Source organism: Alligator mississippiensis, chromosome 6 (assembly GCF_030867095.1).
Source record: "Alligator mississippiensis isolate rAllMis1 chromosome 6, rAllMis1, whole genome shotgun sequence".
NCBI lineage: Eukaryota > Metazoa > Chordata > Crocodylia > Alligatoridae > Alligator > Alligator mississippiensis.
The window spans coordinates 54671531-54693588 of record NC_081829.1 but is presented as its reverse complement, the minus strand read 5'-3'; the positions used below and the strand labels follow the sequence as shown (position 1 = coordinate 54693588).

The following is a 22058-nucleotide window of genomic DNA, read 5'->3' as shown; positions in this document are numbered from 1 at the left end:
CAGTCCCACCAGGCCTCCCAACCCTGGCAGAGTGCAGTTTTAGAGGTTATGCCCAGGACCTGGGGCCTCCTCCTTCCCCATGCCCCAGGCCATACCTCCAAGTTTTTCCTGGCACGGGAGCTCAGCAGAGACATGTGCATTCCTCATACATGGAGGGCACCACCGTCCCGCTGAAGGTGGTGTGTGCGGGCACTTTGTACGATGGGGCCACAAGTGCCATGAGCCGTCTGAACCCTGGCCACTCAACTAAGGAGAAGGGCTGGCCATTGAAAGCAAGCATCTCCCCAGTGGGCTAGGTGATCTCACTCACCCTTGCAATGCCCCCACCCCCAGTGGGCAGGAGGCATCATAACCTCCTTTCTGTCCACCTTTCTCCCACTGTTCCAGGGTGGCCTGCCTCTGCTTTGTGAGAATGGGGTCTTTGGAGCAAGAGGGGGACTTCTTTTTGGGCATGCTCCCACTGGTGCCAGGCTGAGGAGAAGCAAGGGCAAGGGGGTGGTGCCTGCAGAGATGCGTCAGAATCCCCATGTGCTCATGTGTTTCGTTCCCTTGCCCTGGCTGGTTTTGGCTTGGCAGTGTAGGCAGATAGCTTATGTGGGATCATCTGCCAGCTCAAAATGATCCCAGACCACACTACCCACTCAATTCTGGGTACATGTGCAGATGCTGCCTTTCCCCCCTCCTCAGCAGGGAGAGGCACAGCAACAGGAGGAGTGGACTCAGTTGAGCCATTTGCCTCTGCAACCTCTACCTTAACCTCCTGTAAAGTGCCTTCTGGGGAAGGAGACCTGGCTCTAGGGGAAACTTGAGGGGTGTGGAGCAGAAACTCAGCTGATTCCAACTCCTTCCCCAGATTTTCCCTTGCTAGGGCACTGAGATCCAGCTCCAGCTCTTCCTCTGGCAATGGAAGGCTCAGCATGGGAAGTGAAATAGGGGTGGAGGAGACTTATGCTGGTGCTGCTGGTTGTTATCATGGTGGTGGTGGGGGGGGGGGGAAGGTTATGGCTGGTGTTCTTGAAAGGGATGCAGACTCAGGCACAGGCAGTGGCACTGGCACTGCTTCCCTCTCTTCTGCCTCTCCCTGAAGGCTTGCCAGCTGCCTTTCCAGCATGCTTTGTGGTGTGTTTCATAGTGTCTTGTCTTTGCCTTGGTGTGCTGGAAAAGCTGTGTGTTCTTCTGTAATGATATCTGATTTATGTAATATATGTACATAAATGTATATGTATGTGTATTTATGTATTGTATGTATGTATTTATGTAATAAATAAAAATATATAAATGCATGTATGTGTTCCTATATAAATTCTATATTATAATATGCAGTATAATTATGCTGTGCTTCCCTGCACAGTGAATGTAATGCACACTGTAAGAGAAAGCACAGATTTGAAAAGAATCCAAATAGACTAACAAAAACAAAAAGAGGATTTTGGGGGAAGAATAAATTGAAAGAAATTAATTAATATAATAATAAAATAAAAGGGTATAGAAAGCAAAAGGTATTGATGAATCACACTTTTTAGGTTAGCAAGTAGGAAATGAATGGTAGCATTTGTTGTCTGACGCTGCTGAGCTGCTGGAAGACAGTTCAGTAACTGACCCCAAGGCAGAAAGCAGCTCAGTTCAAACAATGCTGCTTTTTATGCTGTTTTTCCCATCCCTCCTCCAGAGCACTGGGATTGGAAGGGACCTCAGGGAAGAATCACAGTCACTGGCCAGCTACACAGTCAATCTCAGAGCAGTCCTTTCCCCCTCTTCTCTCTCCCCCTCCTTATTTTCTGTTTCCCTGCAAGCAAGCCCAGCTTTAGCTTCAAAACTAGAAATGTTTTGAAACTTTCAAAATGTTTCAACTGCCCTGGTTTTGTTTGAGGCTGTTTTGAAGCCCTTCATTTAATTTCTATTTTACTGTTTCGAGCTTAAAATGAGTCAAAACAGCATTGAAACAAAACAGCTGGCAAAATTTTGCATAACCCTACCATATATCCATAGATTCATAGATGTTAGGGTCGGAAGGGACCTCAAAAGATCATCGAGTCTGACCCCCTGCATAAGCAGGAAAGAGTGCTGGGTTTAGATGATGCCAGCTAGATGCCTGTCTAACCTCCTCTTGAAGACCCCCAGGGTAAGGGAGAGCACCACCCTCCCTTGGGAGCCCATTCCAGACTTTAGCCACTCTAACTGTGAAGAAGTTCTTCCTAATGTCCATTCTAAATCTGCTCTTTGCTAGCTTGTGGCCATTATTTCTTGTAAGCCCCGGGGGCGCCTTGGTGAGTAAAGCCTCACTAATTCCCTTCTGTGCCCCCGTGATGAACTTATAGGTAGTCACAAGGTTGCCTCTCAGCCTTCTCTTGCAGAGGCTGAAGAGGTCCAGGTGCCCCAGTCTCTCCTCATAGGGCTTGGCCTGCAAGCCCTTAACCATACAAGCGGCCCTTCTCTGGACCCTCTCCAGGTTATCCACATCCTACTTGAAGTGCGGCGCCCAAAATTGCACGCAGTAAATGTGTGTTTAACTCAAATTTAAGAATGCCAAGCAAAAAGTTACTTCTGGAAATGTGGCCCTTAAAGTCTTAGGAAAAAAAAAAAGATGAATACTATAAGTTTTGAGAATCTGGAGATTAAAAAATGTATTGAAACAGTTTCCCAAGCAAGGATGTGTGGATGAAAACCCATCAGTTTAATCTTAGAAATGTTCTTCTCTCTGCATTGCTTGACAGGATCATAGAATGGAAAGCTTGTTTGCTTGACAGCCATAAGTGATAGCTGGCATTTGTCTCCTCATGAGGCAAATACCCCTCATCTGTGTAATTTCTTATGAGAACATAAAAAGGATAACAAAAGTGAAGAGAGGACCCACATCATTTAAAAGAGCAGGGCTGGTAGATACTTTTCAACCTAAAACTTTTCCTATCCATTTTACACTATTCTAATTTGTATAGGATGCCTATGGGCTGTCTGTAACATGTATGGCTATCACAATTCTGTTGTGTAATTGCCATTACCATCATGCACATCCAGAAAAACTCTGGTTTAATTGGGGTTAAATCTGACATATGCAGGTGCTTGTACATGTGATGGATGTCACAATGTACATGTGACAAAAATGTAATTTGTGTGGCTTAATGGCATCAAGCAATTACACATGTGCCAGTTTTGGGGGTTTTAAATGACTTTGCATCATTGCAAATGAAATTATGTCTGGATGTAGTTTACTTTGCAATGTTGCCAAGTGCAATGAAGCAGCTGTCCGCTCGCCTTCCAGCTGTGGGAGAGGTGGGCAGGCCTCGCAGAAAAAAAAGGGTTGGGCCTCTCGCCACTTCTGTCTTCAGCAGGCATTTCACTGTTGCAGGCACCTACTGAAGGCAAAAAGTGGCGAGGGGCCCAAACCTTATTTATTTATTTATTTATTTTGCAGAGCCTGCCTGCCTCTCTCACGGTTGGGGGGGGGGGGGGCGCAAGCTGCCAGTGGGCTGAGCAGTCCCTGCTAGTTCTTCCCTTTTCTCCTTCCCTCTGTGGCGGTGGCATCCCCCCCCCGCCCCCTGCCTGGGGCCACCCAGGCAGACTGGCAACAGATGGGTTCTATCCTAGCTCAGAGGCAGCACCCAGCCAAATCAAGCTCTTCCCCAAGCCCACCAGGGTTTCCAGCACCCCGTGCACTGTTCCCACTGCCTGGGACAACCCAGGAACAGGCTGGCTTGCCCCTGAGACAGTGTGAGGAGGCAGCAGAAGGGTGGCTGGGTGTGCTTGTAGTCAGAGAAGGCTGCAGGGATGGTGGACAGGGTGCTGGAAGCCTATGTGGGCTTGGGGAAATGTGGGCTTGGTGGACTTCCAACACCCTGTGCACTAGGGGTGTGCAAAACTAGGGGTGTGCAAAAAAAATAGGCCCTATTCGATTTGGATTTGGATTCAGCCTGAATCGGGGACAGTGATTTGATTTGTTGATTTGGATCACTGTCCCTACTTTGATTTGGCCAAACCTGAATCTGAAGATTCGATGCTGATTTGGAGAATCAGTGATTCGGCCATAGACACAGCTTTAAGTATTTTTTCTACATACGTCAAGGTACTGGGCATGGCTCGTGAATGCTGCAATGTTAGGGTGGATGGAGTGTCCCACAGGAGCGTGGGGGCCCCCATGCATCCTCAGCAGCGAACCTGGAAGTGGACTGGAAGTATTTCTGGTCCACTTCTGGGCTCTCCACCAAGCATGCAGAGCCCCCCCCTCCTTCCCCCCCGTGCTTCCCTGGCTTGACGATCAGCCATGGGGGGACCCGGGGTGCCCCCCCAGGCCCAGGAAGCACCAGGCACTGAGCTGGAGGAGTGCAGGGGGGGCCCCAGTGCGCTCTGTGGCAGACTCAGAAGTGGACCAGAAGTGCTTCTGGTCCACTTCCAGGTCTGTTGCCAAGCATGCTGGGGAGCCCCCCATGCTTCCGTGGGACACTTCATCCTCCCCACCATCTCAGCATTCACGAGCCACCTGCTACCTAGAGGTATGTAGAAAAAACATTTAAAACTGTGTCTATGCCTGAATCGCTGAATCTCTCCAGATTGATTCAGAGGGTTCTGATTCAATTCAGAGAGATTAAAGGGTCCTCTGATTTGATTAAGATTCGGAGATTCAGCGACCGAATTGGGCCGAATCTTCACTGAACGAATCAGGGACCGAAGCTTCGCACAGCCCTACTGTGCACCATCTCCACCACTTTCCCTGCTTGCCCCAGGGGCAAGCCATCCCATTCCTAGGCAGTCCTAGGTGGCAGGAAGGTGGCAGGACAGTGCATGGGGCATTGGAAGCTCTGGAGGTCTCAAGGAAGAGTTGGATCTGGCTGGGTGCTGCCTCTAAGCTGGGGCAGCACCTGCTTGCTAGCAGCCCACCTGGGTGGCTCCAGGGGGTGCCTCTGCCATGGAGGGAAGGACTACAGTCCCCCGCAGCTCAGGAGCCACTTGGCCTGTTTCCAACTTGCCCCCTGGCTGTGGGAGAGTCCACTAAAAAATAAAAAAAAGTAAGATCAGGCCCCTTTCCACTTCTGCCTTCAGCAGACAACTGCTAAAGGCAGCAAGAGACCTGAACTTTGTTTTTTTTTTCTGGTAGGGTCTGCCTGTGACCAGGGGGAGCTGGTGGTGAGCCAAGTGGCCCCTGAGCTGTGGGGGGCCCGGTCTTTCCCTCTGCATTGGCAGCACCCCCCAGGGCTTTCCAGGTGGGCTGCCAGTGTACAGGTGCTGCCTCAGCTTGGAGGAAGGACCCAGGCTTATCCAACCGTTCCCTGAGCCCTCCTGGGGAGCAGTGCCCAGCAGGCTTCCAGCAGGCGAGCATGGGGAACAGTTGGATTGGGCCTGGTTCTGCCTCCAAGCTGGGGCAGCCCCCAGGCTGCTAGCAGCCCACCTGAGCAAGGCCCCCTGACCGGGAGGGCACTGCTACCACAGAGGGAAGGACCAGGGCCTCCTGCAGCTCAGGGGCTGCTTAGCTTACTGGCAGCTCCCCCTCTGGCTGCAGGTAGAAAAAAAAGAAAGGATTGGGCTCCTTGCTATAACATAATGGAAAAATTGAAATGATGGGTTTCAATTACCCCCCCCCGGTTTCAATTTAGAGGGCATAAAATAAAAGCTTGGGGATTAAACCCCCAACATTTGTACAAACACTCTACTATTGCAAACCGGGGCTGAATTCAACCAGGTTTTTCTGGTTTAGTTTTTGCTCACCTTTCAAAGCCATAAAATATAGTAAAACTAGCTGTGCAAATAAGATTCCACCATTTCTATTTCATGGAAGCTGTCTTCTATATTCTGTAGGTACACTGTACTACTAACTGGGTGGACAAAAATGTCAAGCCACATAAATAACTCTTTTTCACTCATAGCAAAAAATAGGAAAATAAGCTTAGACTGAACATTTAAAGGAAATTACTTGTCAAAAATTAATTTGTATCTCCTCAATTTATTTAATAAATGAAACAGCTAATTGTTTATTTTAATGAGGGAAAGAGTTTGCATTTAAAAGCAAATATTCTGATCTCCTTCAATAAGAGGGAAAAAATATCAGGTAAAATTAATCAGAAAAACTCTAAATAAGAATATGAAAATGTTATCCTAAATACACACACACACACACACACACACAAATATATATACACACACATGCCCACATACATAATATATAAACACAAATCATAATAGTTTTGCTAAATGGGAATGTACTTCAATGAACTTTCTTAGGGAAAAGAGAACTCTTAGGCTACATTATGATATGCATGTCACTCCTGAATATGAGCAAGTCAGTGTGCAATATGAAGACTTTAATGAACTGACTCATATGTGCAACTGCCTTTTACTAGAAGGAATGTCTGGAGTACACTTGGATTCCCTCTGCTGGCTAAGTTAGTGCAGCTGCTGCTTTTGCTCAGTAGCTTATAGATGCTTGTACTCTGGGAGCAAAAGTTTCCATTCTTTGCTCTGTGTTATCACTTAGCTGGCAGTCATAGCATCCTTGTGTGTAGGCAACTACTGCTAGATTCCAGAATTCTCTAAATTCCAGAGAACAAGAGAATTTTATGTAAAATTTGGCCAAAAAAGCACTCCTAATATTTTGTTCTTTATTAAAATAATCCCTGAAGAGTAGTGTCTTCCTTACCTGCTGAACAGGTATTGACACAGGCCGAACCACTGGAGATGGCACTTTAGGTGGCTCTTGATGGGTAGTGGTAGCATTCATAACAGGAGATGGCACATTCGAAGACACATCAGTTGGTTTCTGGACCCTGTGAAATATTAAGCAAAAAAGAATTCTAATGTGAATTCTAATTCTAATGCTTCTCTGATGACAGGAGTGTATTACATAGGTATTACATAGGTAATTTAATCTCATATTAATGATATCCTTGAATGCATATAGTATTACAGTATTATATTATGAACAATGTTGTTCTTGGCTTAATTTAAGCTGATGTAGAGTAAGTTTTACATTGCAATATGGAATTACAGGTAGGTGTCAGGCTGTATAACAGCCAATGTAATCTCTCATAGCTAATTTAACCATATTACATGCTTACAAAAAACAACATGGAGGGTGCATCTACATGAGATGCTTTACTGTACAGTAGCATAGTTACTGCACAGTAAGTGTGTGCGTCTACATGTGCACATTCTTACTGTGCAGTAAACCTTGCTAATCATAAATAAATTTGTTACATGCAAATGCAAGTAGCAAATTTGCTTGTGATTAGTTACTGTGCAGTAGCGCTCATGTAGATACCTGACCAGGAGCAAATCCACTCCCAGTCAGACAGCCACCAGGGGGCTGAAGATTGGTCCCTGCCCCTGGGACCTGTCTGCTGCCAGGGTGGGCTCTGTCACTGGAGCCCAGGTGGGGACTATGTCTCTGCTCCTGCAGCAGGCAGCTCCAAGCTCCACACTCTGAGATCATGATCAGGGAGTGGGGGCTGGGACCATGGAACTAGCACTGCTGGGTCCACAGTTGAGGAGCTGGCATGGGGAGCTCCCTGCTAGTTGGGGCTGGGGAGCCTGTTCTCTGCTCAGCTCCATGATCGCATCCTGTTTGCATCCAGCTACGCAATTGTAACAAGAAGCTCCTTCTTGCTTGCACCCCCTATTTTGTGCATTTCTTTTTCCTTCTAAGTATTGGCAGAGACCTGGCACACTCATTGCCTGGGTGTGGCAAGGGTCAGAGCAAGCCAGAAAGCTGAAGTAGCTTTTTGTAGGAGAAACCTACAAACTACATCTACATATCAATTAAATTAAGTGTCACTAAAGAAAACAAAAGAACTAAAATATCCACTTTAAAGCAAAGCCTTTAAAGGCCAAGGTACATTGAAAACAGGACTGTAAATATATCCTGGTGAACACATTCCCCCTTTGCTTAAAACCTATTTCCCAAAGCAAACTTCCCATATCTGTCTAAAGCTTATGCTAAATCAGCCTACTGCATCTAACCTAATTCACTTACTGTCCCCAGTGTTTGATTCTTACTACTTCACAGTGCATGTTTATATTTCATCTGTCTCATCTTTACCCTGGAATTCAGTATTTTATATTTTATACCTTTTAATTTTTTAACAAATGTATTTTTCTTTAAATTAAAGTCATACCTTGTATTACTAGAACTATTATTGTAAGAATGCATTGGAATTGTAATCACTGGAATTGTATTGCTGTATTGGGCTGGTCCCCCTTGAGTGAATGCGAGTATGTATGATGAGTCAGTAGATAATTGAAGACAAAGCAAGAGACTCTGGCTGTTAATTGACAATCACCTATCAAGAGAAACTTAGCATTACACAACTCTACTCTACAAGCCATTTTAGGCTAATCAAGTCAAGGAACTGATTCCTGGGACTGCATACCCACCCTGTTAACTATTCCTGTAACCAAAATGCAGCTATCAAGTTAATAAGTCAAGGGTGGACTCCCGAAACTTCAGGTAACAGTGGACAGAGACCCCTGTGACTAACAGCTGTCATGCACTACTCAAGACCCACGTGGGACAGCGACCTCCAGATTGGGCAGCCAAGATGATGCTGGGGGATCACACAAGTCTGTCAGAAAGGGATAAAAGGCAGTGAAGTGTGATCCTCAGTGGTGCCCTCTCATCCAGCACCTGATCTACTGAGACAGAAGGACAAGCAGACAACCCCCTTCTGGAGAAGACATCGCCTTGAAGGAAGCTGACCATTGACAGCAGAGTCCAGGGCCTCGGATAGGTAGATATACTGACACCAGTGCTCTCACAATCATTACAGCAGCTACTATACACTATACTACATGGGTTTAAATTACATGGGTTTGCATGAGTGAGTGCATGTGTGTGTGTGTGTGTGTGTGTGTGTGTGTGTGCGCGCGCGCGCATGCTAAGGTGACCAGTACCCCATGTAACTCAAAGTTTGCATTTAACATTTTATTGGTAACTTTACATCCTGTACAATAAATTAGAATGTATTATGATCCTGTGAGTTGGTCCTTTGTAGCCCACACAATCACACAGCTGAGCTCAGTTCTGTGATTGCGGAGCTGGGCGGGGAACAGGCTGCCCAGCCCCTGCCCCACCATCATGGAGCAAGGGCTGGGAACTGTCCCAGTCAGGGGCAGGTCCCAGCCCCAGACCCGAATCAGATGATTGAGGCACATGGCTTGGAAAGAGCTGCAGTAGTGTGGCAGGTCCCAGCTCTCTGCCCTGATCTACTGGTGGGGTACCTAGCAGTGAGCTAGTTGCTAGCTGCCCCACTGGCGGATCAGGGCTGGGGGATGGGACATGCCCCTTCGCTGCAGCTCTTTCTAAGTCCCCTGGCCCTGACTTGGATGCTGGGGCCAAGAGCTCCCTGCTGCTGGGGCAGGGAGACATTGTCCCTTCCCAGCAGCAGGCAGCCCCTGCAGGATTGGGCGCAGTGTCACAGCCCCATCCAGGAGGCAATTGTCGCCTGGCCCAGTGCTTTGTGCCAGTCCCTGGGCTAGCACCCAGGGGGAGCCTAGAGCTCCCTCTGGTGGCAGCAGGGGCCCATTGCAGGGCCCCAGGAAGCGGGAGCAATTTGCTGCCATTAGCAGCAAATTGCTCCCGCTTCCCTACACATGTAGACGCCTGCCCAAAAGCATTTACTTGCGAATAATTTACTCGCAAGTAAACTGCTCCCAGATCCAATGCTCAGGTAGACCCCCCGGAGCCAATCAGGTGGGCTGTAGACCTGCATGGTCTTGAGAGTTTGGAGGAACTCACATCCTCAGGGGAAGCCGGCACTCCTGCAATAATTGGCTGCTGTGTGCAGTCAATTAAGCCAGTGCAGCATCAATTACTGAAGAAAAATAAAAAGGAGAAGGAAACATTTGATCGCAGCTTCAGCGATCAAGCATTTATGGATAAAGGAACTGGGAAGGGAGAGCCTGCATCTGAGTCCCCTGCAGCTGGGAGAGGCACCACTGGACGGATGGCAAGTTTCCTGTAATTTTGCTTCTTATGCCAAGAAGTTTTGTTTCATTGAGTATAGTGGGTCCGGCACTGGGCAGGTGACAGCCAACACTGGGTTAGGGAGTCATCACCCCTCCATCCATTAATTAGGTCCTCAAAATCGTGGCAGGTGAGATAATAGAGAGGAAGACTGACTCATTTGCGTTGGCCAGCACCGGCCTTGAAAGAGGGAAACCAGTGAATGTCAACAGGATGTAAAGGCCCACGTCCATACAAGTCATATCATGACTAAGTGGTGCATTGGCCGGGAAGACTGATGATGGCCGAGGGGAAGCTGACTATATGGAGGTCTCGATGGCAGCGGCAGCAGCCAGAGCAGACCCTATCCAGCAGACACTTCATTTGATGGGACAAGTCCTCCAGCAACAATAACAGCAGTTGGCTTGTCAGCTTGCCCTGGAGGAAAATTGGATCCAACAACAAGCATGGCACCAGAGGAATGCCATGGAACTGTGGGTATCCAAGATGATAGTATATGGTGACCCAGAGGTATTCTTGGAAAGTTTTGAGTGAGCAGTGTTGGCAGCTGGACTTGAGAAATCCCGCTAGGCTGGACAGCTGGGAGTGTTACTAATAGGAAAAGCTCAAGCAGCCTGTGGGGCTATGGCATGAGATGAAGCCATGGATAATGATAAGGTGAAGAGAGAAATCCTTTATTGCCTGGATATTAATTCAGAGACCTACTAGCAGGTGTTCAGGGCCAGAAAGAGGAAAAGGAGCCATGGACTCTGCTGCAACATCTAGCTGACCTGGTAACCAAATGGTTGAAGCTGGTGGAAAGTTCAAAGAATGATGTTTGCGACCGGATCTTACTAGAACAGTTTCTGAATGACCTAGATGAGGAAACCGAGAATTGGGTCCGATACCATCAGCTGGTATCTTCAGCTGAGGCACTGAGGTTGGCTGAGAACTTCAGCAGCGCCCTAGGGGAAAGGCCTGCAGATTGGAACGTGAAGGCTGCCGAGTACTCGAGACCCTGTGAGTTCATGAGACCAGGGAGTAGAGAGATGTGAGACCATCAGAGACCCAACAGCAACTCAGTGATCTGTTTCCAATGCGGGAAGGCAGGGCACATGTCCCAAGACTGCACCAACTTGATGCAGACAGTACCTAAGGTGGTACATTCCCCATTCGAAGACTTAGGTACCACTCTGGGCCCCGGAGAATCTGGAGGCATGGAGTCCATGGACTGTAGCATAGGGAAGGAGATTAAAAGTGGCCCCTTGCCACGGCCAGTAGTGGAGGCATGGGTCGGAGGTGAGAGGTTTGAAGCCATCATAGATACCGGGTGCGCCCACACATTTATACATGAGACCCTAGCACCTGGTGAATACGTGCAGAAAGCCACTCCGATCCAGATGATGTGCATGCACAGACAAAGCACTTACTACCCCCGGAAGGTGTATCAGGTTACTGTATTGGAGACCACTAAGGAAATGACTGTTGGAGTGGCCCTTGATTTACCATACCTGATGATTCTAGGCTGGGACTGGAGAGAAATCTACAAGGTATTAAACATCATGAGAGGAGACAGGCTAGGCGAAGCTGGCCTATTAGGGAGCGAGGAGGATGACCCAGTGAAGGAAGGCTTCAACGTGGAATGGCTATCCTGTAGTAGGTCATTCCGGAATGTGCAAGAGGTAGAGGAGGAGTTCTGGACCATCAAAGAGACTGAGTTGGCGAAAAATGATGAGAAAATGGTGGACCCAGGATGTTACGCAAGTCTGCCCAGATTTGAGGTCACGAGGGGGTTGCTTTATAGGATAAAGAGAGGGCCCCAAGATGGGGGAAGAGGTAGCTCAATTGTTAATACCATATCGATTTAGATGGTTGACCCATGAAAACCCCTTGGACGGACATATGGGGTATAACAAGACAGAAGCCCGATTAACAAAATGGTGCTTCTGGCCTAAGATGTACAAGCAGGTGGAGAATTTCTGCCGGGCTTGCTTGGCATGTCAGAGGGTAAGCACGCATAAGCCAGCTCGAGCACCTTTACAGCCTATACCCATGATAAGAGTTCTGTTCTCCCTTATTGTGCTGGACATGGTGGGTCCCCTCCCTAAAAGTTTGGCAGGACATCAGTATTTATTGGTTATCATAGATTATGTGACCCGGTTCCCCGAGGCAGTCCCTATGCAAACTGTCATTGGGCTCTGGGTGGTGGAAGAACTTCTAAAATGGATTGCCTGGGTAGGCATTTCCAAAGAAATTGTCATGGACCAAGGGTCTAATTTTATGTCAGGGGTTCTGCGGAGTCTGTGCAGGGTACTACAAATTAAACAACTGCATACAACCGTATACCACCCCCAAACCAATGGGTTAGTGGAAAGGTTTAATGGGACCTTGAAAAATATGCTGTGGTGGTGTGTGCAAGCTGAGCCCTGTAAGTGGGACCTGATGATTCCGTTGCTGTTGTTTGCGGCATGGGGGACCCCACAGTCATCTTTGGGGTGTGCCCCGTTCAATTTAGTATATGGACATTGTCCAAGGGGCTTGTTAGACACAGTGAGGGAAGGTTGGGAAGAAGTACCTCAGGAGGGCATGAACCACATAGAGTATGTGCAAGAATTAAAGCAGTGCTTGCAGAGGGTGGCAGAGCTGTCATGTGAACACTTGAAGGTAGCACAGAGTACTCAAAAGGCTGCCTATGACAAGAAGACTCAGGGAAGAAGCATTCAAGTAGGCCATAAGGTCTTGGTGTTACTCTTAGATACTGGGAACAAACTCCTAAGGTGTTGGCAAGGGCCTTTTGAGGTGGTTCGGCAAGTTGGCTCCATTGATTATGTGGTATATAAACCAGGGCATAACAGAGAGGCAAATATATCATGTTAATCTTCTTAAGGAGTAGAGGGACCAGGAGGGTCTGTTGAGTGACCCCTCTCCACCAGACGGGGAGTTTGGTTGGGATGTGGTGGTGGACCCGAAGCAGAGTGCCGAGGGGATAATCATCTTGGTTGGGGTTCAACTCAGTCCTCGGCGACAACAACAGTTGAGGGCTTTGGTGGATGAGTTTCAAGACATTTTTAGTGAGGTTCCAGGATATGCTAGAGGGATAACGCATCAGATAATAACCCCTGTGGGACAGATTGTCAGAGAAAAATGGAGGAGGATTCCCCACTATAGATATGAGGCTATTCGGATGGAAATTACTAAAATGTTGGAACAGGGCATCATTCAGGAGTCCCGAAGTCCGTGGTGCAGTCCCATTGTGGCAGTGACTAAGCCTGATGGGTCGTTGCTGCTATGTGTGGACTTCAGGAAAGTGAATGCCATTGTGGCGGAGCACAGGGTGCTCCTGCCACTTTAAGGGCCTGGAGCTGGCAGCCTCCAGGTGCCTGATTAGGGCAGCCATTTTGGGGCCTACATAAACCAGGCAGTTTGGCTGCAGGAGAGCAGGCAGCAACATCGCCTGGCCTTAGGGCTGCTGTGAATGACCCGGAGGTAAGGGGGAGCTGCAAGGGGTTGGCAGGAGGCTCCTGGTCCTGGGCATGACCTGAAACTGCACCCTGCCGGGAGTGGGTGGTCTGGTGGGGCTCTCAGTGGTGCGGGAGCCCCCAGGAAATGCCAGGCCAGTGATCACCCCAATGAAAGGCGGGTCGGGGCGCCTTAACCCCTAGCTCCCACCACCACCGGGTGGGTGACCCCTGAGTTGGATGAGGGCCGAGAGGGCCAGTGTTTCTGAGGGGCCCAGAGAGGGCGGACCCCGAGAGTGGGAGTAAGGTGGGCGAGGTGCCGCGGTTGCTCCTAGGAGGAAGGGAGTAGTGGCACGGTGAGGCCCAAGGAGTAGAGTGAGTGGCTAGAAAGACCCAGCCCGAAGGGGAGAGTTCCCTTGACTGGCCCATGCTGGGGCCAGGACCAGTGAGGGTCAAAAGGGCCGGGGGCCCACCGCGAGGGACGCCCAAGAGCCGGGGGCCTGGGGTCCCGACTGGCCTTGAGGTGGGCCAGGGCTAGGTAGCCGAAGGTTCCAGGGGAACCACACTCGAGAGGGGAACAAGGCTTCGGGAGGGTGAGGTAGCCTAGATGACGGCGGAGTGGCCGCCTGAGTAGAGAAGACCATAGTGGGGTCTTGCATAGAAGATTCTGGGGCCCAGTGCGGGGGCCGGTGAGGAAGAACACCATGATGCCATCTGCGAGGCTTGGGCTGCGGTATTAGGGGAGGTCGGAGCCGCAGAGCGCCCCTGGGCATCGGGGCAGTCGAAGGGCAGCCTCCCGCTTAATTATCATCTTAATTGAACTGATTATCATCAAAGGCGTGGCGGGCGAGATGAGCGGGCGGTTGCCCAGAGACAGGTGGGTGGGCCATGAAGAGCTTGGCCCTGAGTAGGCCTGCTGTCATGGCGACAGGCGGGCGGGCCACAGAGCTCGGCCCCGGGAGGCCCCCTGTCACAGCCATATTGCAATTTGATGCTTTTCCCATGCCTCAGATTAGTGAGCTGCTGGAAAAAGTGGAACAGACCAGGCTTATCTCAACCCCGGATGTGGCAAAAGTGTATTGGCAGGTGCCACTGTGGAGGGAAGATAGAGCCAAGATGGCATTTGACACTGTGGGGCTTGTATGAATTTAGATGGATGCCTTTCGGGCTACATGGGGTGGCAGCTACCTTTCAAAGGTTAATCGAGTGGGTGTTGGCCCCACATCAATAATACGCCGGCCGCATACATAGACAATATTATTATTTATATGCAAGGTTGGGAGGAGCACCTAGAAGCAGTTAAGGCAGTGCTGCAAGAATTATGCCAAGCTGGGCTCACAGCCAACCCAAAGAAATGTGTCCTGGGTAAGGCAGAGATGAAATACCTAGGGTTTATGGTAGGTCAGGGACATATTTGCCTGTTAGCTGACAAGGTAGAAGCCTTGTGTAATTATAATCCCTGCCAGAACTGCAAACAGCTGAGGGTGTTCTTAGGTCTAGCAGGGTATTATCATCGATTTATACCCCAGTTTGCAGAAATCGCAGCGCCCTTAACTGACTTACTGCAAAGGAAGAGTAAGGGCCCCCTTAAATGGGATGCAGGGAATAAGGCAGGCATTCAAGAAGACAAAGAAGCCCTCTGTCATGAGGCAGTGTTGGAGACTCCGGACTTGGAATCACCTTTTACCCTACAGACGGATGCCTTGGATAGAGCATTTGGCACTGTTCTTTCGCAAGAAGTTAATGGAGTTCTCTGGCCCATAGCCTATGCCACCTGGAAGCTGAGTCCACAGGAGAGAGGTATGTGATGGTCGAGCATGACTGTTTGGTCATCAAAGAGCATGTCGAGTCCAGAGGAGAGCCACGTGCATGATCAGGGGGCAAGAGAATATGCCTTATGATGAAAGGCTGAGAGCCATGGGACTCTTCAGCCTGGAAAAGCACAGGCTCAGGGGTGACCTGGTGGCTGCCTATAAGTTCAAAAGGGGTGTGCATCAGGATCTGGGGGAATGTCTGTTCACCAGAGTACCCCAAGGGATAACAAGGACCAATGGTCATAAACTCCTTCATGACCACTTTAGGCTGGACAAAAGGAAAAACTTCTTTACTGTCCGAGTCCCCAAGGCCTGGAATAGACTCCCTCCAGAAGTGGTGCAGGCACCTACTCTGGACTCATTCAAGAAACGATTAGATGCTTATCTTGCTGGGATCCTTTTACCCTAGCTGACTTCCTGCCCTTGGGGAAGGGGGCTGGACTTGATGATCTTCAAGGTCCCTTCCAGCCCTAATGTCTATGAAACCTACGAAATCTATGACATAGCACAAATGGATAAACTCTCTGTCTCAACCTTATGATTGAGAAGAACTGTGTTATATGTGAGACATTTAAAGAAGACATTGCTAGTGTTGTGCCATGTTTTCATTATACAACCTTGACCCTAGTAAAACTCCTGATCTTGAGTACATTGTAAGTATAACATTTTTGGCAAAAGTCACAATTCAAGCTAGCCTAGGGTTTTTCGTGAGTGTGAAGCATGTGAAGGTAAGGTTTTTCTGGTTCCTGCCTAAAATAAGGGAAAAACAGAGCAGGTTTGTCCAAACTTGGCTTTGAATTTTAAAATCAAAATGAAATTCCCAGAGATGCAAACCCATCTCATGAAAATTAGAAAAAAAGAGCCTGCTTGAGTCCCTTTGATTAAAACAATTTGGATTTTTTTTCAGGACTTCTTGCCTTTGATGTTAAATTAATGCACTTGAAGGAGTTCAGCATAAAGCTCTGACTGCTCTGGTTTTCAATTTGATTCCACCTCCATATCCATTAATGAGAAGACTGACATTGATTTGAATAGTATTGAATCAGAATCTAAATGTGAAAGATGGTGGATTTCACTATGAAAGGGCTGAATCATTTTCTAAACTTTTACCTAAATAGATATGACACATTGTTGGCTTTCTGGACCTTCCTAATAAAACAAGAACTTTTCTATCTCATATTGATATTACAGATCTCTGAAGGGTATCTTACAAATACTAATTCCCTGACTTTAAATATAACTAGTCCTTGTATAATCACTTTCTGCAACAGAGTGAAGACTTCCTAGCATGTCACTTTTTTGCTATCTATAACTGGAGAAAACTTTACTAAATTCTATCTAAAATAGAACTTGGATATAACATTTAAGGAAACTGAATACCTGTATTTGGTCAAAACATCAAGTTAAAGGAATTAATATACTGGTTTACATTTCTACTAAAAAATTTCTCTTTATGTCTGAAATCTGAAATTTTTCATTCTGCATGAATTTGCAGTTCATTTAATGTATTGCAGCTCACAGACATTTATATTAATATTTATACCTTTCAGCATTGTTTGTAAACAATCATTGTAGATGTGTGCAAGCAATCATTGTACATGTAGACACTGTATACAATGTGCTGCATTTAAAAGCTTATCTTGGTCTATCCCAGCTATGCAGTTGGTCTAATAAAAGATATCAACCACAAAATCCTTGCACCTCATTCCTAAAAACTTAAAAATTGCATCCATATTTTGTTTGTTTGTTTTAAATAATACATTTAGAAGATTTAAATTAAAGTAACACTTACTGATCCATTTCCTCTTTGCTAATTTCACCTTCAGATTCAGATGAAGAGGCACCTGTAAAAAAGCAAAAACATTTACTTAGCTTCTTACTTTTTTCAGCAATTTGTGCAATGATCATACAACCCTTCATTACTGGAATTTTTTGTATAAGTTTCTGAGATCAGAATATTAGATAGCTAAAATAAACTAAAAGACGTGTTGTAAAAATAAGCAAAGTTCTGTGCTGAAATAAATACAGAATGCCAGTAATAAATCTGGAGGCTGGGATTTAAATGAAGAAAACAGCATCCCTAAGTGAATGCCTGACTGGGTACGCTACTGGTTTCCTTATCTGTTACTAATAGGACTAAATTTTTTGATTACTACATACCCTGGGCCATATAAATTGGAGTTTTGTGTGCTCAGATAAAGGTTTCACTCAGATGTCCAGTACTACCATCACAAAAATATCAAGGTCTGATGACCATATAGGGCATGTCCAGATGAGCTCAATGTGCTGTGGTCCCAGGCACACATGAGGATACTGTAGCTTGGGAGCAATAAACTCCAGTGTAACCTGTGCCAGAGTTTATTCAGGTGCATTCATTACACACGTAGATGCACCCAATGATAACTAGATTCATCCAGAATGGAGTTGTTCTTTCTTCTAGATCATCCCTGAGAACCTGTAAATCTAGTGCTAGTATATAAAATACATCCTACTTTTTAAATTATGTCTTATTAATTGCTTTCTGCAAAGATTTATAACATTACCTTCTATGTAAATCTCTGCAGAAGTTGAGTCTGTCCCATAGATGTTTGAAGCAAAGCAAGAATAACGTCCTGTGTCCTCTTCAAAAGCGTCAACAATAACCAATGAGTGCTGATCCCCTGACTGAACAATTTGAATGTCTGGTGAGTTTTCAAGCTCCTTTCCCTCACAGTACCACCTGTAAGGCAAGCATACATTTTATCATGACAGAAACTTGACAACCAGAACGAGGTCTAACGAACCAGATGGTTTATTGCCTTAAGCAAATAGCTGTCATGGGCAAATTAAATTGACAGTGAAAGAATAAACAATATATGTCTTTAGAATATGTAATTACAGCAAATAGTGTGGCTGTTTTTATATGGCACTTACATCATATTAACACAGTTTATTTAAAACACCAAGAAGTATGCTTCAGGAGCAACTTTTTTTCCAGGTTTTGGGATATAAAAGAAAGGACTGGAGAGAAATGAAGAGCTCTTTTTTCAGGTATAGGGGTTTAACAGGATAAAAAGAAGAGAAAGAGCCCATACTTTGGAGTTCTGTTTCAGTTTCTTTTCACATCACATGAATTAGATTACATTTACTTGAATAAATTGATATACAAGGTGTATACATTTTTTGAATATATTTTGAGAGAGCCAAAAACAATTTTATTGGCACTATGAAGCTTCTCTTTGATCCTTTTCTCTCAGTTTGTTTATGTAACTCTAAAATTCAGGTGGCATCCTTTCCTGATGTTCATTATATGTGGCGTGGGAGACTGGGACAACAGACTGGATCAGTGTTTCCTTAGTAAAGATGGTTATTCCTCCTTATTATGTATGTGATATGCTGGTTTTTTGTACTGATGTTTGGCAACTGAAAAAAAAAATTAGCAGATGAGATAGGGTACTCTCAGTAGGCTGAAGGTGGCTTCTTACCAATTACCATATTTTATCACATACAGCACAGACTAAAATAAAATGCACAACCTTATTTTTGAAAGTCAGAATGAAGGAGAAAACATCTTTCCTTGTAATAATTAACTAAAGGTGTGTACAAAAGTTCAGGCAGAATGTTGGAGAGGCGCTCTATGCTGGTTTACACAAAATGCCATGAGTTAGAGCACCAATGAACCCAAGAAGGGTCTTGTGGGGGCTGGGCTGGGCCCGCAAGCAGGGGGGCTCCATTTTCCCCAACCCTGCTCCAGCTCTGGGAATGCCAGCCTCTCCTGCTGTCAAGATGCTCACGCAGAGGCTGGGGGTGTGTGGGAAAGGAGCCTCCTCTTTTGAGTGTGCACAGGTCTTGGGGGGTGGGGGGAACAGGTTTGGCCCGTGTGGTGGGGGATGGGTTCCCTACACCCCTGCGCTACCCATGTGAGTGTCTTGATAGCAGCAGCCTCATGCCTACTGCACCCAGAGCTGGGGAAGGGCAGGGCAGGGAACGGAGGCCCCCTGCCTTGTGACTGCTCCCCATTTCCCCCCCAAAACCCCAGTAGGGGTAGGTGGGGAGGCATGTACAGCAAGGGAACCTCCCTTCCCCCCTCCTGGTGCGAGCCCCCCTTATGCACACACCCAACCACCTCCTGCCCATGGCAGGGGACCAGACTTGATGATCATATAGGTCCCTTGCGGTCCTTCTATTCTATGATTCTATGAAAACTGGAGCCTGGCCAGCCAGAGCCATGCTCTGTCTGCTGGTTAAGTTCCAAGCTGCAGGAGTGACGCAGCTGCAGATTCTCCGGCATCTAGGACCCCAGGTAAGACTGCTAGGTGGCCCCCAGCCTACTGTACCCTACCTGAGGTAACCTGCTGCATGCTAGAAGGTTCGTGGCACAGGCATTCCCTAGGGACAATTAGCAGCAGCACAAGGTGTCCTGCTGCTAGTTGTCCGTAGGGAACCAAATGTCTACACTCATTGGGAGTTGGCCACCGAGTGCCAGCAGTTAAGCTTGCTCACTATTCTGTTCCCTGTGAGTCTTGAGCAGATTTTACTTTTGCTTTTGCCTGGTAACTGGCAGAAATTGCTCTTCCTGTATTTCTTGCATATGATGCCCACTATCATTTCCAGCAGCTAGTTTTTGGAAAAAAAATATGTATTGTATGTAAGAAAGTATGGTATCTGTCTTCCAGACACAGCTCTGTCAAATCATAAAGTGCAGATCCAGGTATGAACTCCTCCCAGGATGTATACAGATCACTGTTTTGGTTTAGGCTCATTTCTACTTACAAGGAGTAAATTACTTGGTAAAAAAATCTGCCTTAAGCTTTATCCCTCTAAAGTGTCATAACAAGTTTGGAACAAAGTAAAGCAGAGCTGGAATTTACTGTAATATTGCTCTTTTTACTGTCACATAATGCTGCATTTATAACCACTTCATAATTTAAGAAGAAGGTGTAGGGATAATGTTTATATGCCAAGGAAAAAGAAGTTTTCTATTACTATATAAAATATTCCCATGAAGAAGTACAGTTCAGGCAGTTGGGCTCTGTGCCATAATCTGAACCCTCTTGCCTTTTAACCCTAGTTAGGAGGTTGCTTAGGTTTAATACTCCGGTTGAATAAGCATCTTGGAAATATTACATTTCAGTCCAACGTGTGGCATACATCAGACAGGATGAGAATTCTGGATAATCTTCAGAAAAGCCTCCTGGCAAAAGAAGGGAAAGGCAGCTCATGGCACTGGAAGATAGAATCTAACAGAATCGTAACCCATAACTGAAAGCTGAGCCCCAAGGGAGTGTTGTAATTAGTGCAGTTTTAGAAACCTGTAGTAAAAAGCAGAAATTAAATACTAATTACATAACTGAGGAGAAATCAGCTGCCATTTGTGGCCCATTAATCTTAATGTGGTCTTTTTAAAGTGGAGAGGGTATTCCTTAATTTATTTTGCGCTGGTTTTAGTTTAGATCCATGCCTGTGGAGTCAGTTGACATGAGTTTACAGCTTGTGAACCATAAAGTTATTGGCTTGGTGGCATGAATCTGATTGCTTGTGTTGCTTTCCCATTAGAAGGACATTCCTTTGTACTGGAGTGTTGGAGTTCTAAGGTTAAATGACTGTATGTGTCACTTTTGTGCTTTCACGTGTCTGCTTTGCTTATCTACTTTTAGAAGTTACCAGCAATGACTATAACTAGTACTATAAATTGATCTAATTAACAGGGATCTTCATTTTTCCTGATAAAAAGATTTGCAAATTCTCTAACCCCCTCCCTCTGCCCCCCCCCCCCCCAAATAAAATCTATGATTAAAATGAAAGGCCCCTCAACCCCCTGGCCCTGCTGTGGCCTGTCAATCCCTGTTAGGGAGGGGGTGGGGGGGGAGGTGCAGGAGGAATATGTTGGTGGTGGGGGCAGTGACATGCCAGTGCCCTGCCTCTGCCCATTTTATTGCCCCTCACTGACAAGCCACACACCCCGACCCCTTGCTGGTGCTCCTCACTTCCGACCCACAGCCCCCTAGCACTGCCAGTGCCCTGAACACCCAACCCACAGTCACCCATCCTGTCTCCCATGCCCTTCATTCCTGATCTGCAGCCCCCTGCTCCCTTCCCAGCCCTGCCAGTGCCCCTTACTCCCAACCTGCAGTCCCCTGCCCTGCCCCCCCAGCCCTGCTGGTGCCCCTCACTCATGACCTGCAGATCCCTGCCTCCCTCAGCCCTGCTGCCGAAGCAGCTCCCACATCTCTCACTCTCTTGCCAGAGTCCATGCAGGAAGCACATGACACCTGACAACCAATCACCTTGCTCACTGCTCCCAGCCCCAAGCAGCCGGCCTGGGAAAGCAGAAAACCTGGACATTTGCTCTTATTTTTAGCCCCTGCCCTCCAGATGCAGCACAGGGGTCCAAAAAAGAAGACGTTTCTAAGAAAACCCAGATGTATTAGACTTACTGCTTGTGACTGGGGGAAGTAGTGTGTTATGAGCACGCATGATGTAATTTAGTTTTTAGGTTGTGGGCAGGGACTTGAGCCAATCTTGTTTAAACCTTTTCAGGAAAAAACTATAGATAATTGAACCTGGTCTTTCTTGCTGCTGCCACCACCTAGCCAGAAGGATTTTACAATAACTCAAAGGAAGTCTATATTTTAAGGATTGGTTGGCTAGCCTAGTACTATTTCTCTCCTAACAGCTACAATGACATTGCATAGCTCTTTACTCACTCTTTATTTGGCAAAATCCTGTTGGCTTTTTGTTTATATATGCTCACTATACTGTGTCAATAGCTAAGGTACTTGCTATTGATATATTTGTGTGTGTGTGTGAATATAAAAAACAAATGCTTGGTGCATTTCCACAAGTATATATTATATTTTCTGCTCATTTTCCTTGGTCAAG

The 22058-nt window shown here is 46.7% G+C and overlaps 1 protein-coding gene across 1 annotated transcript in view; it reads right to left on the bottom strand.

Annotated features, from left to right (window-relative positions):
- The window catches only part of MYPN (myopalladin), a 96494-nt gene that overhangs the window by 58971 nt on the left and 15465 nt on the right, over positions 1 to 22058 (bottom strand). Inside the window, exons 2-4 of the mRNA XM_059729881.1 lie at positions 17741 to 17916; positions 16990 to 17041; positions 6626 to 6752 (exon numbers count right to left, since the gene is read on the bottom strand). Of these exons, the coding sequence (XP_059585864.1) occupies positions 6626 to 6752; positions 16990 to 17041; positions 17741 to 17916 (355 nt within the window). The remainder of the gene's footprint in view (positions 1 to 6625; positions 6753 to 16989; positions 17042 to 17740; positions 17917 to 22058) is intronic.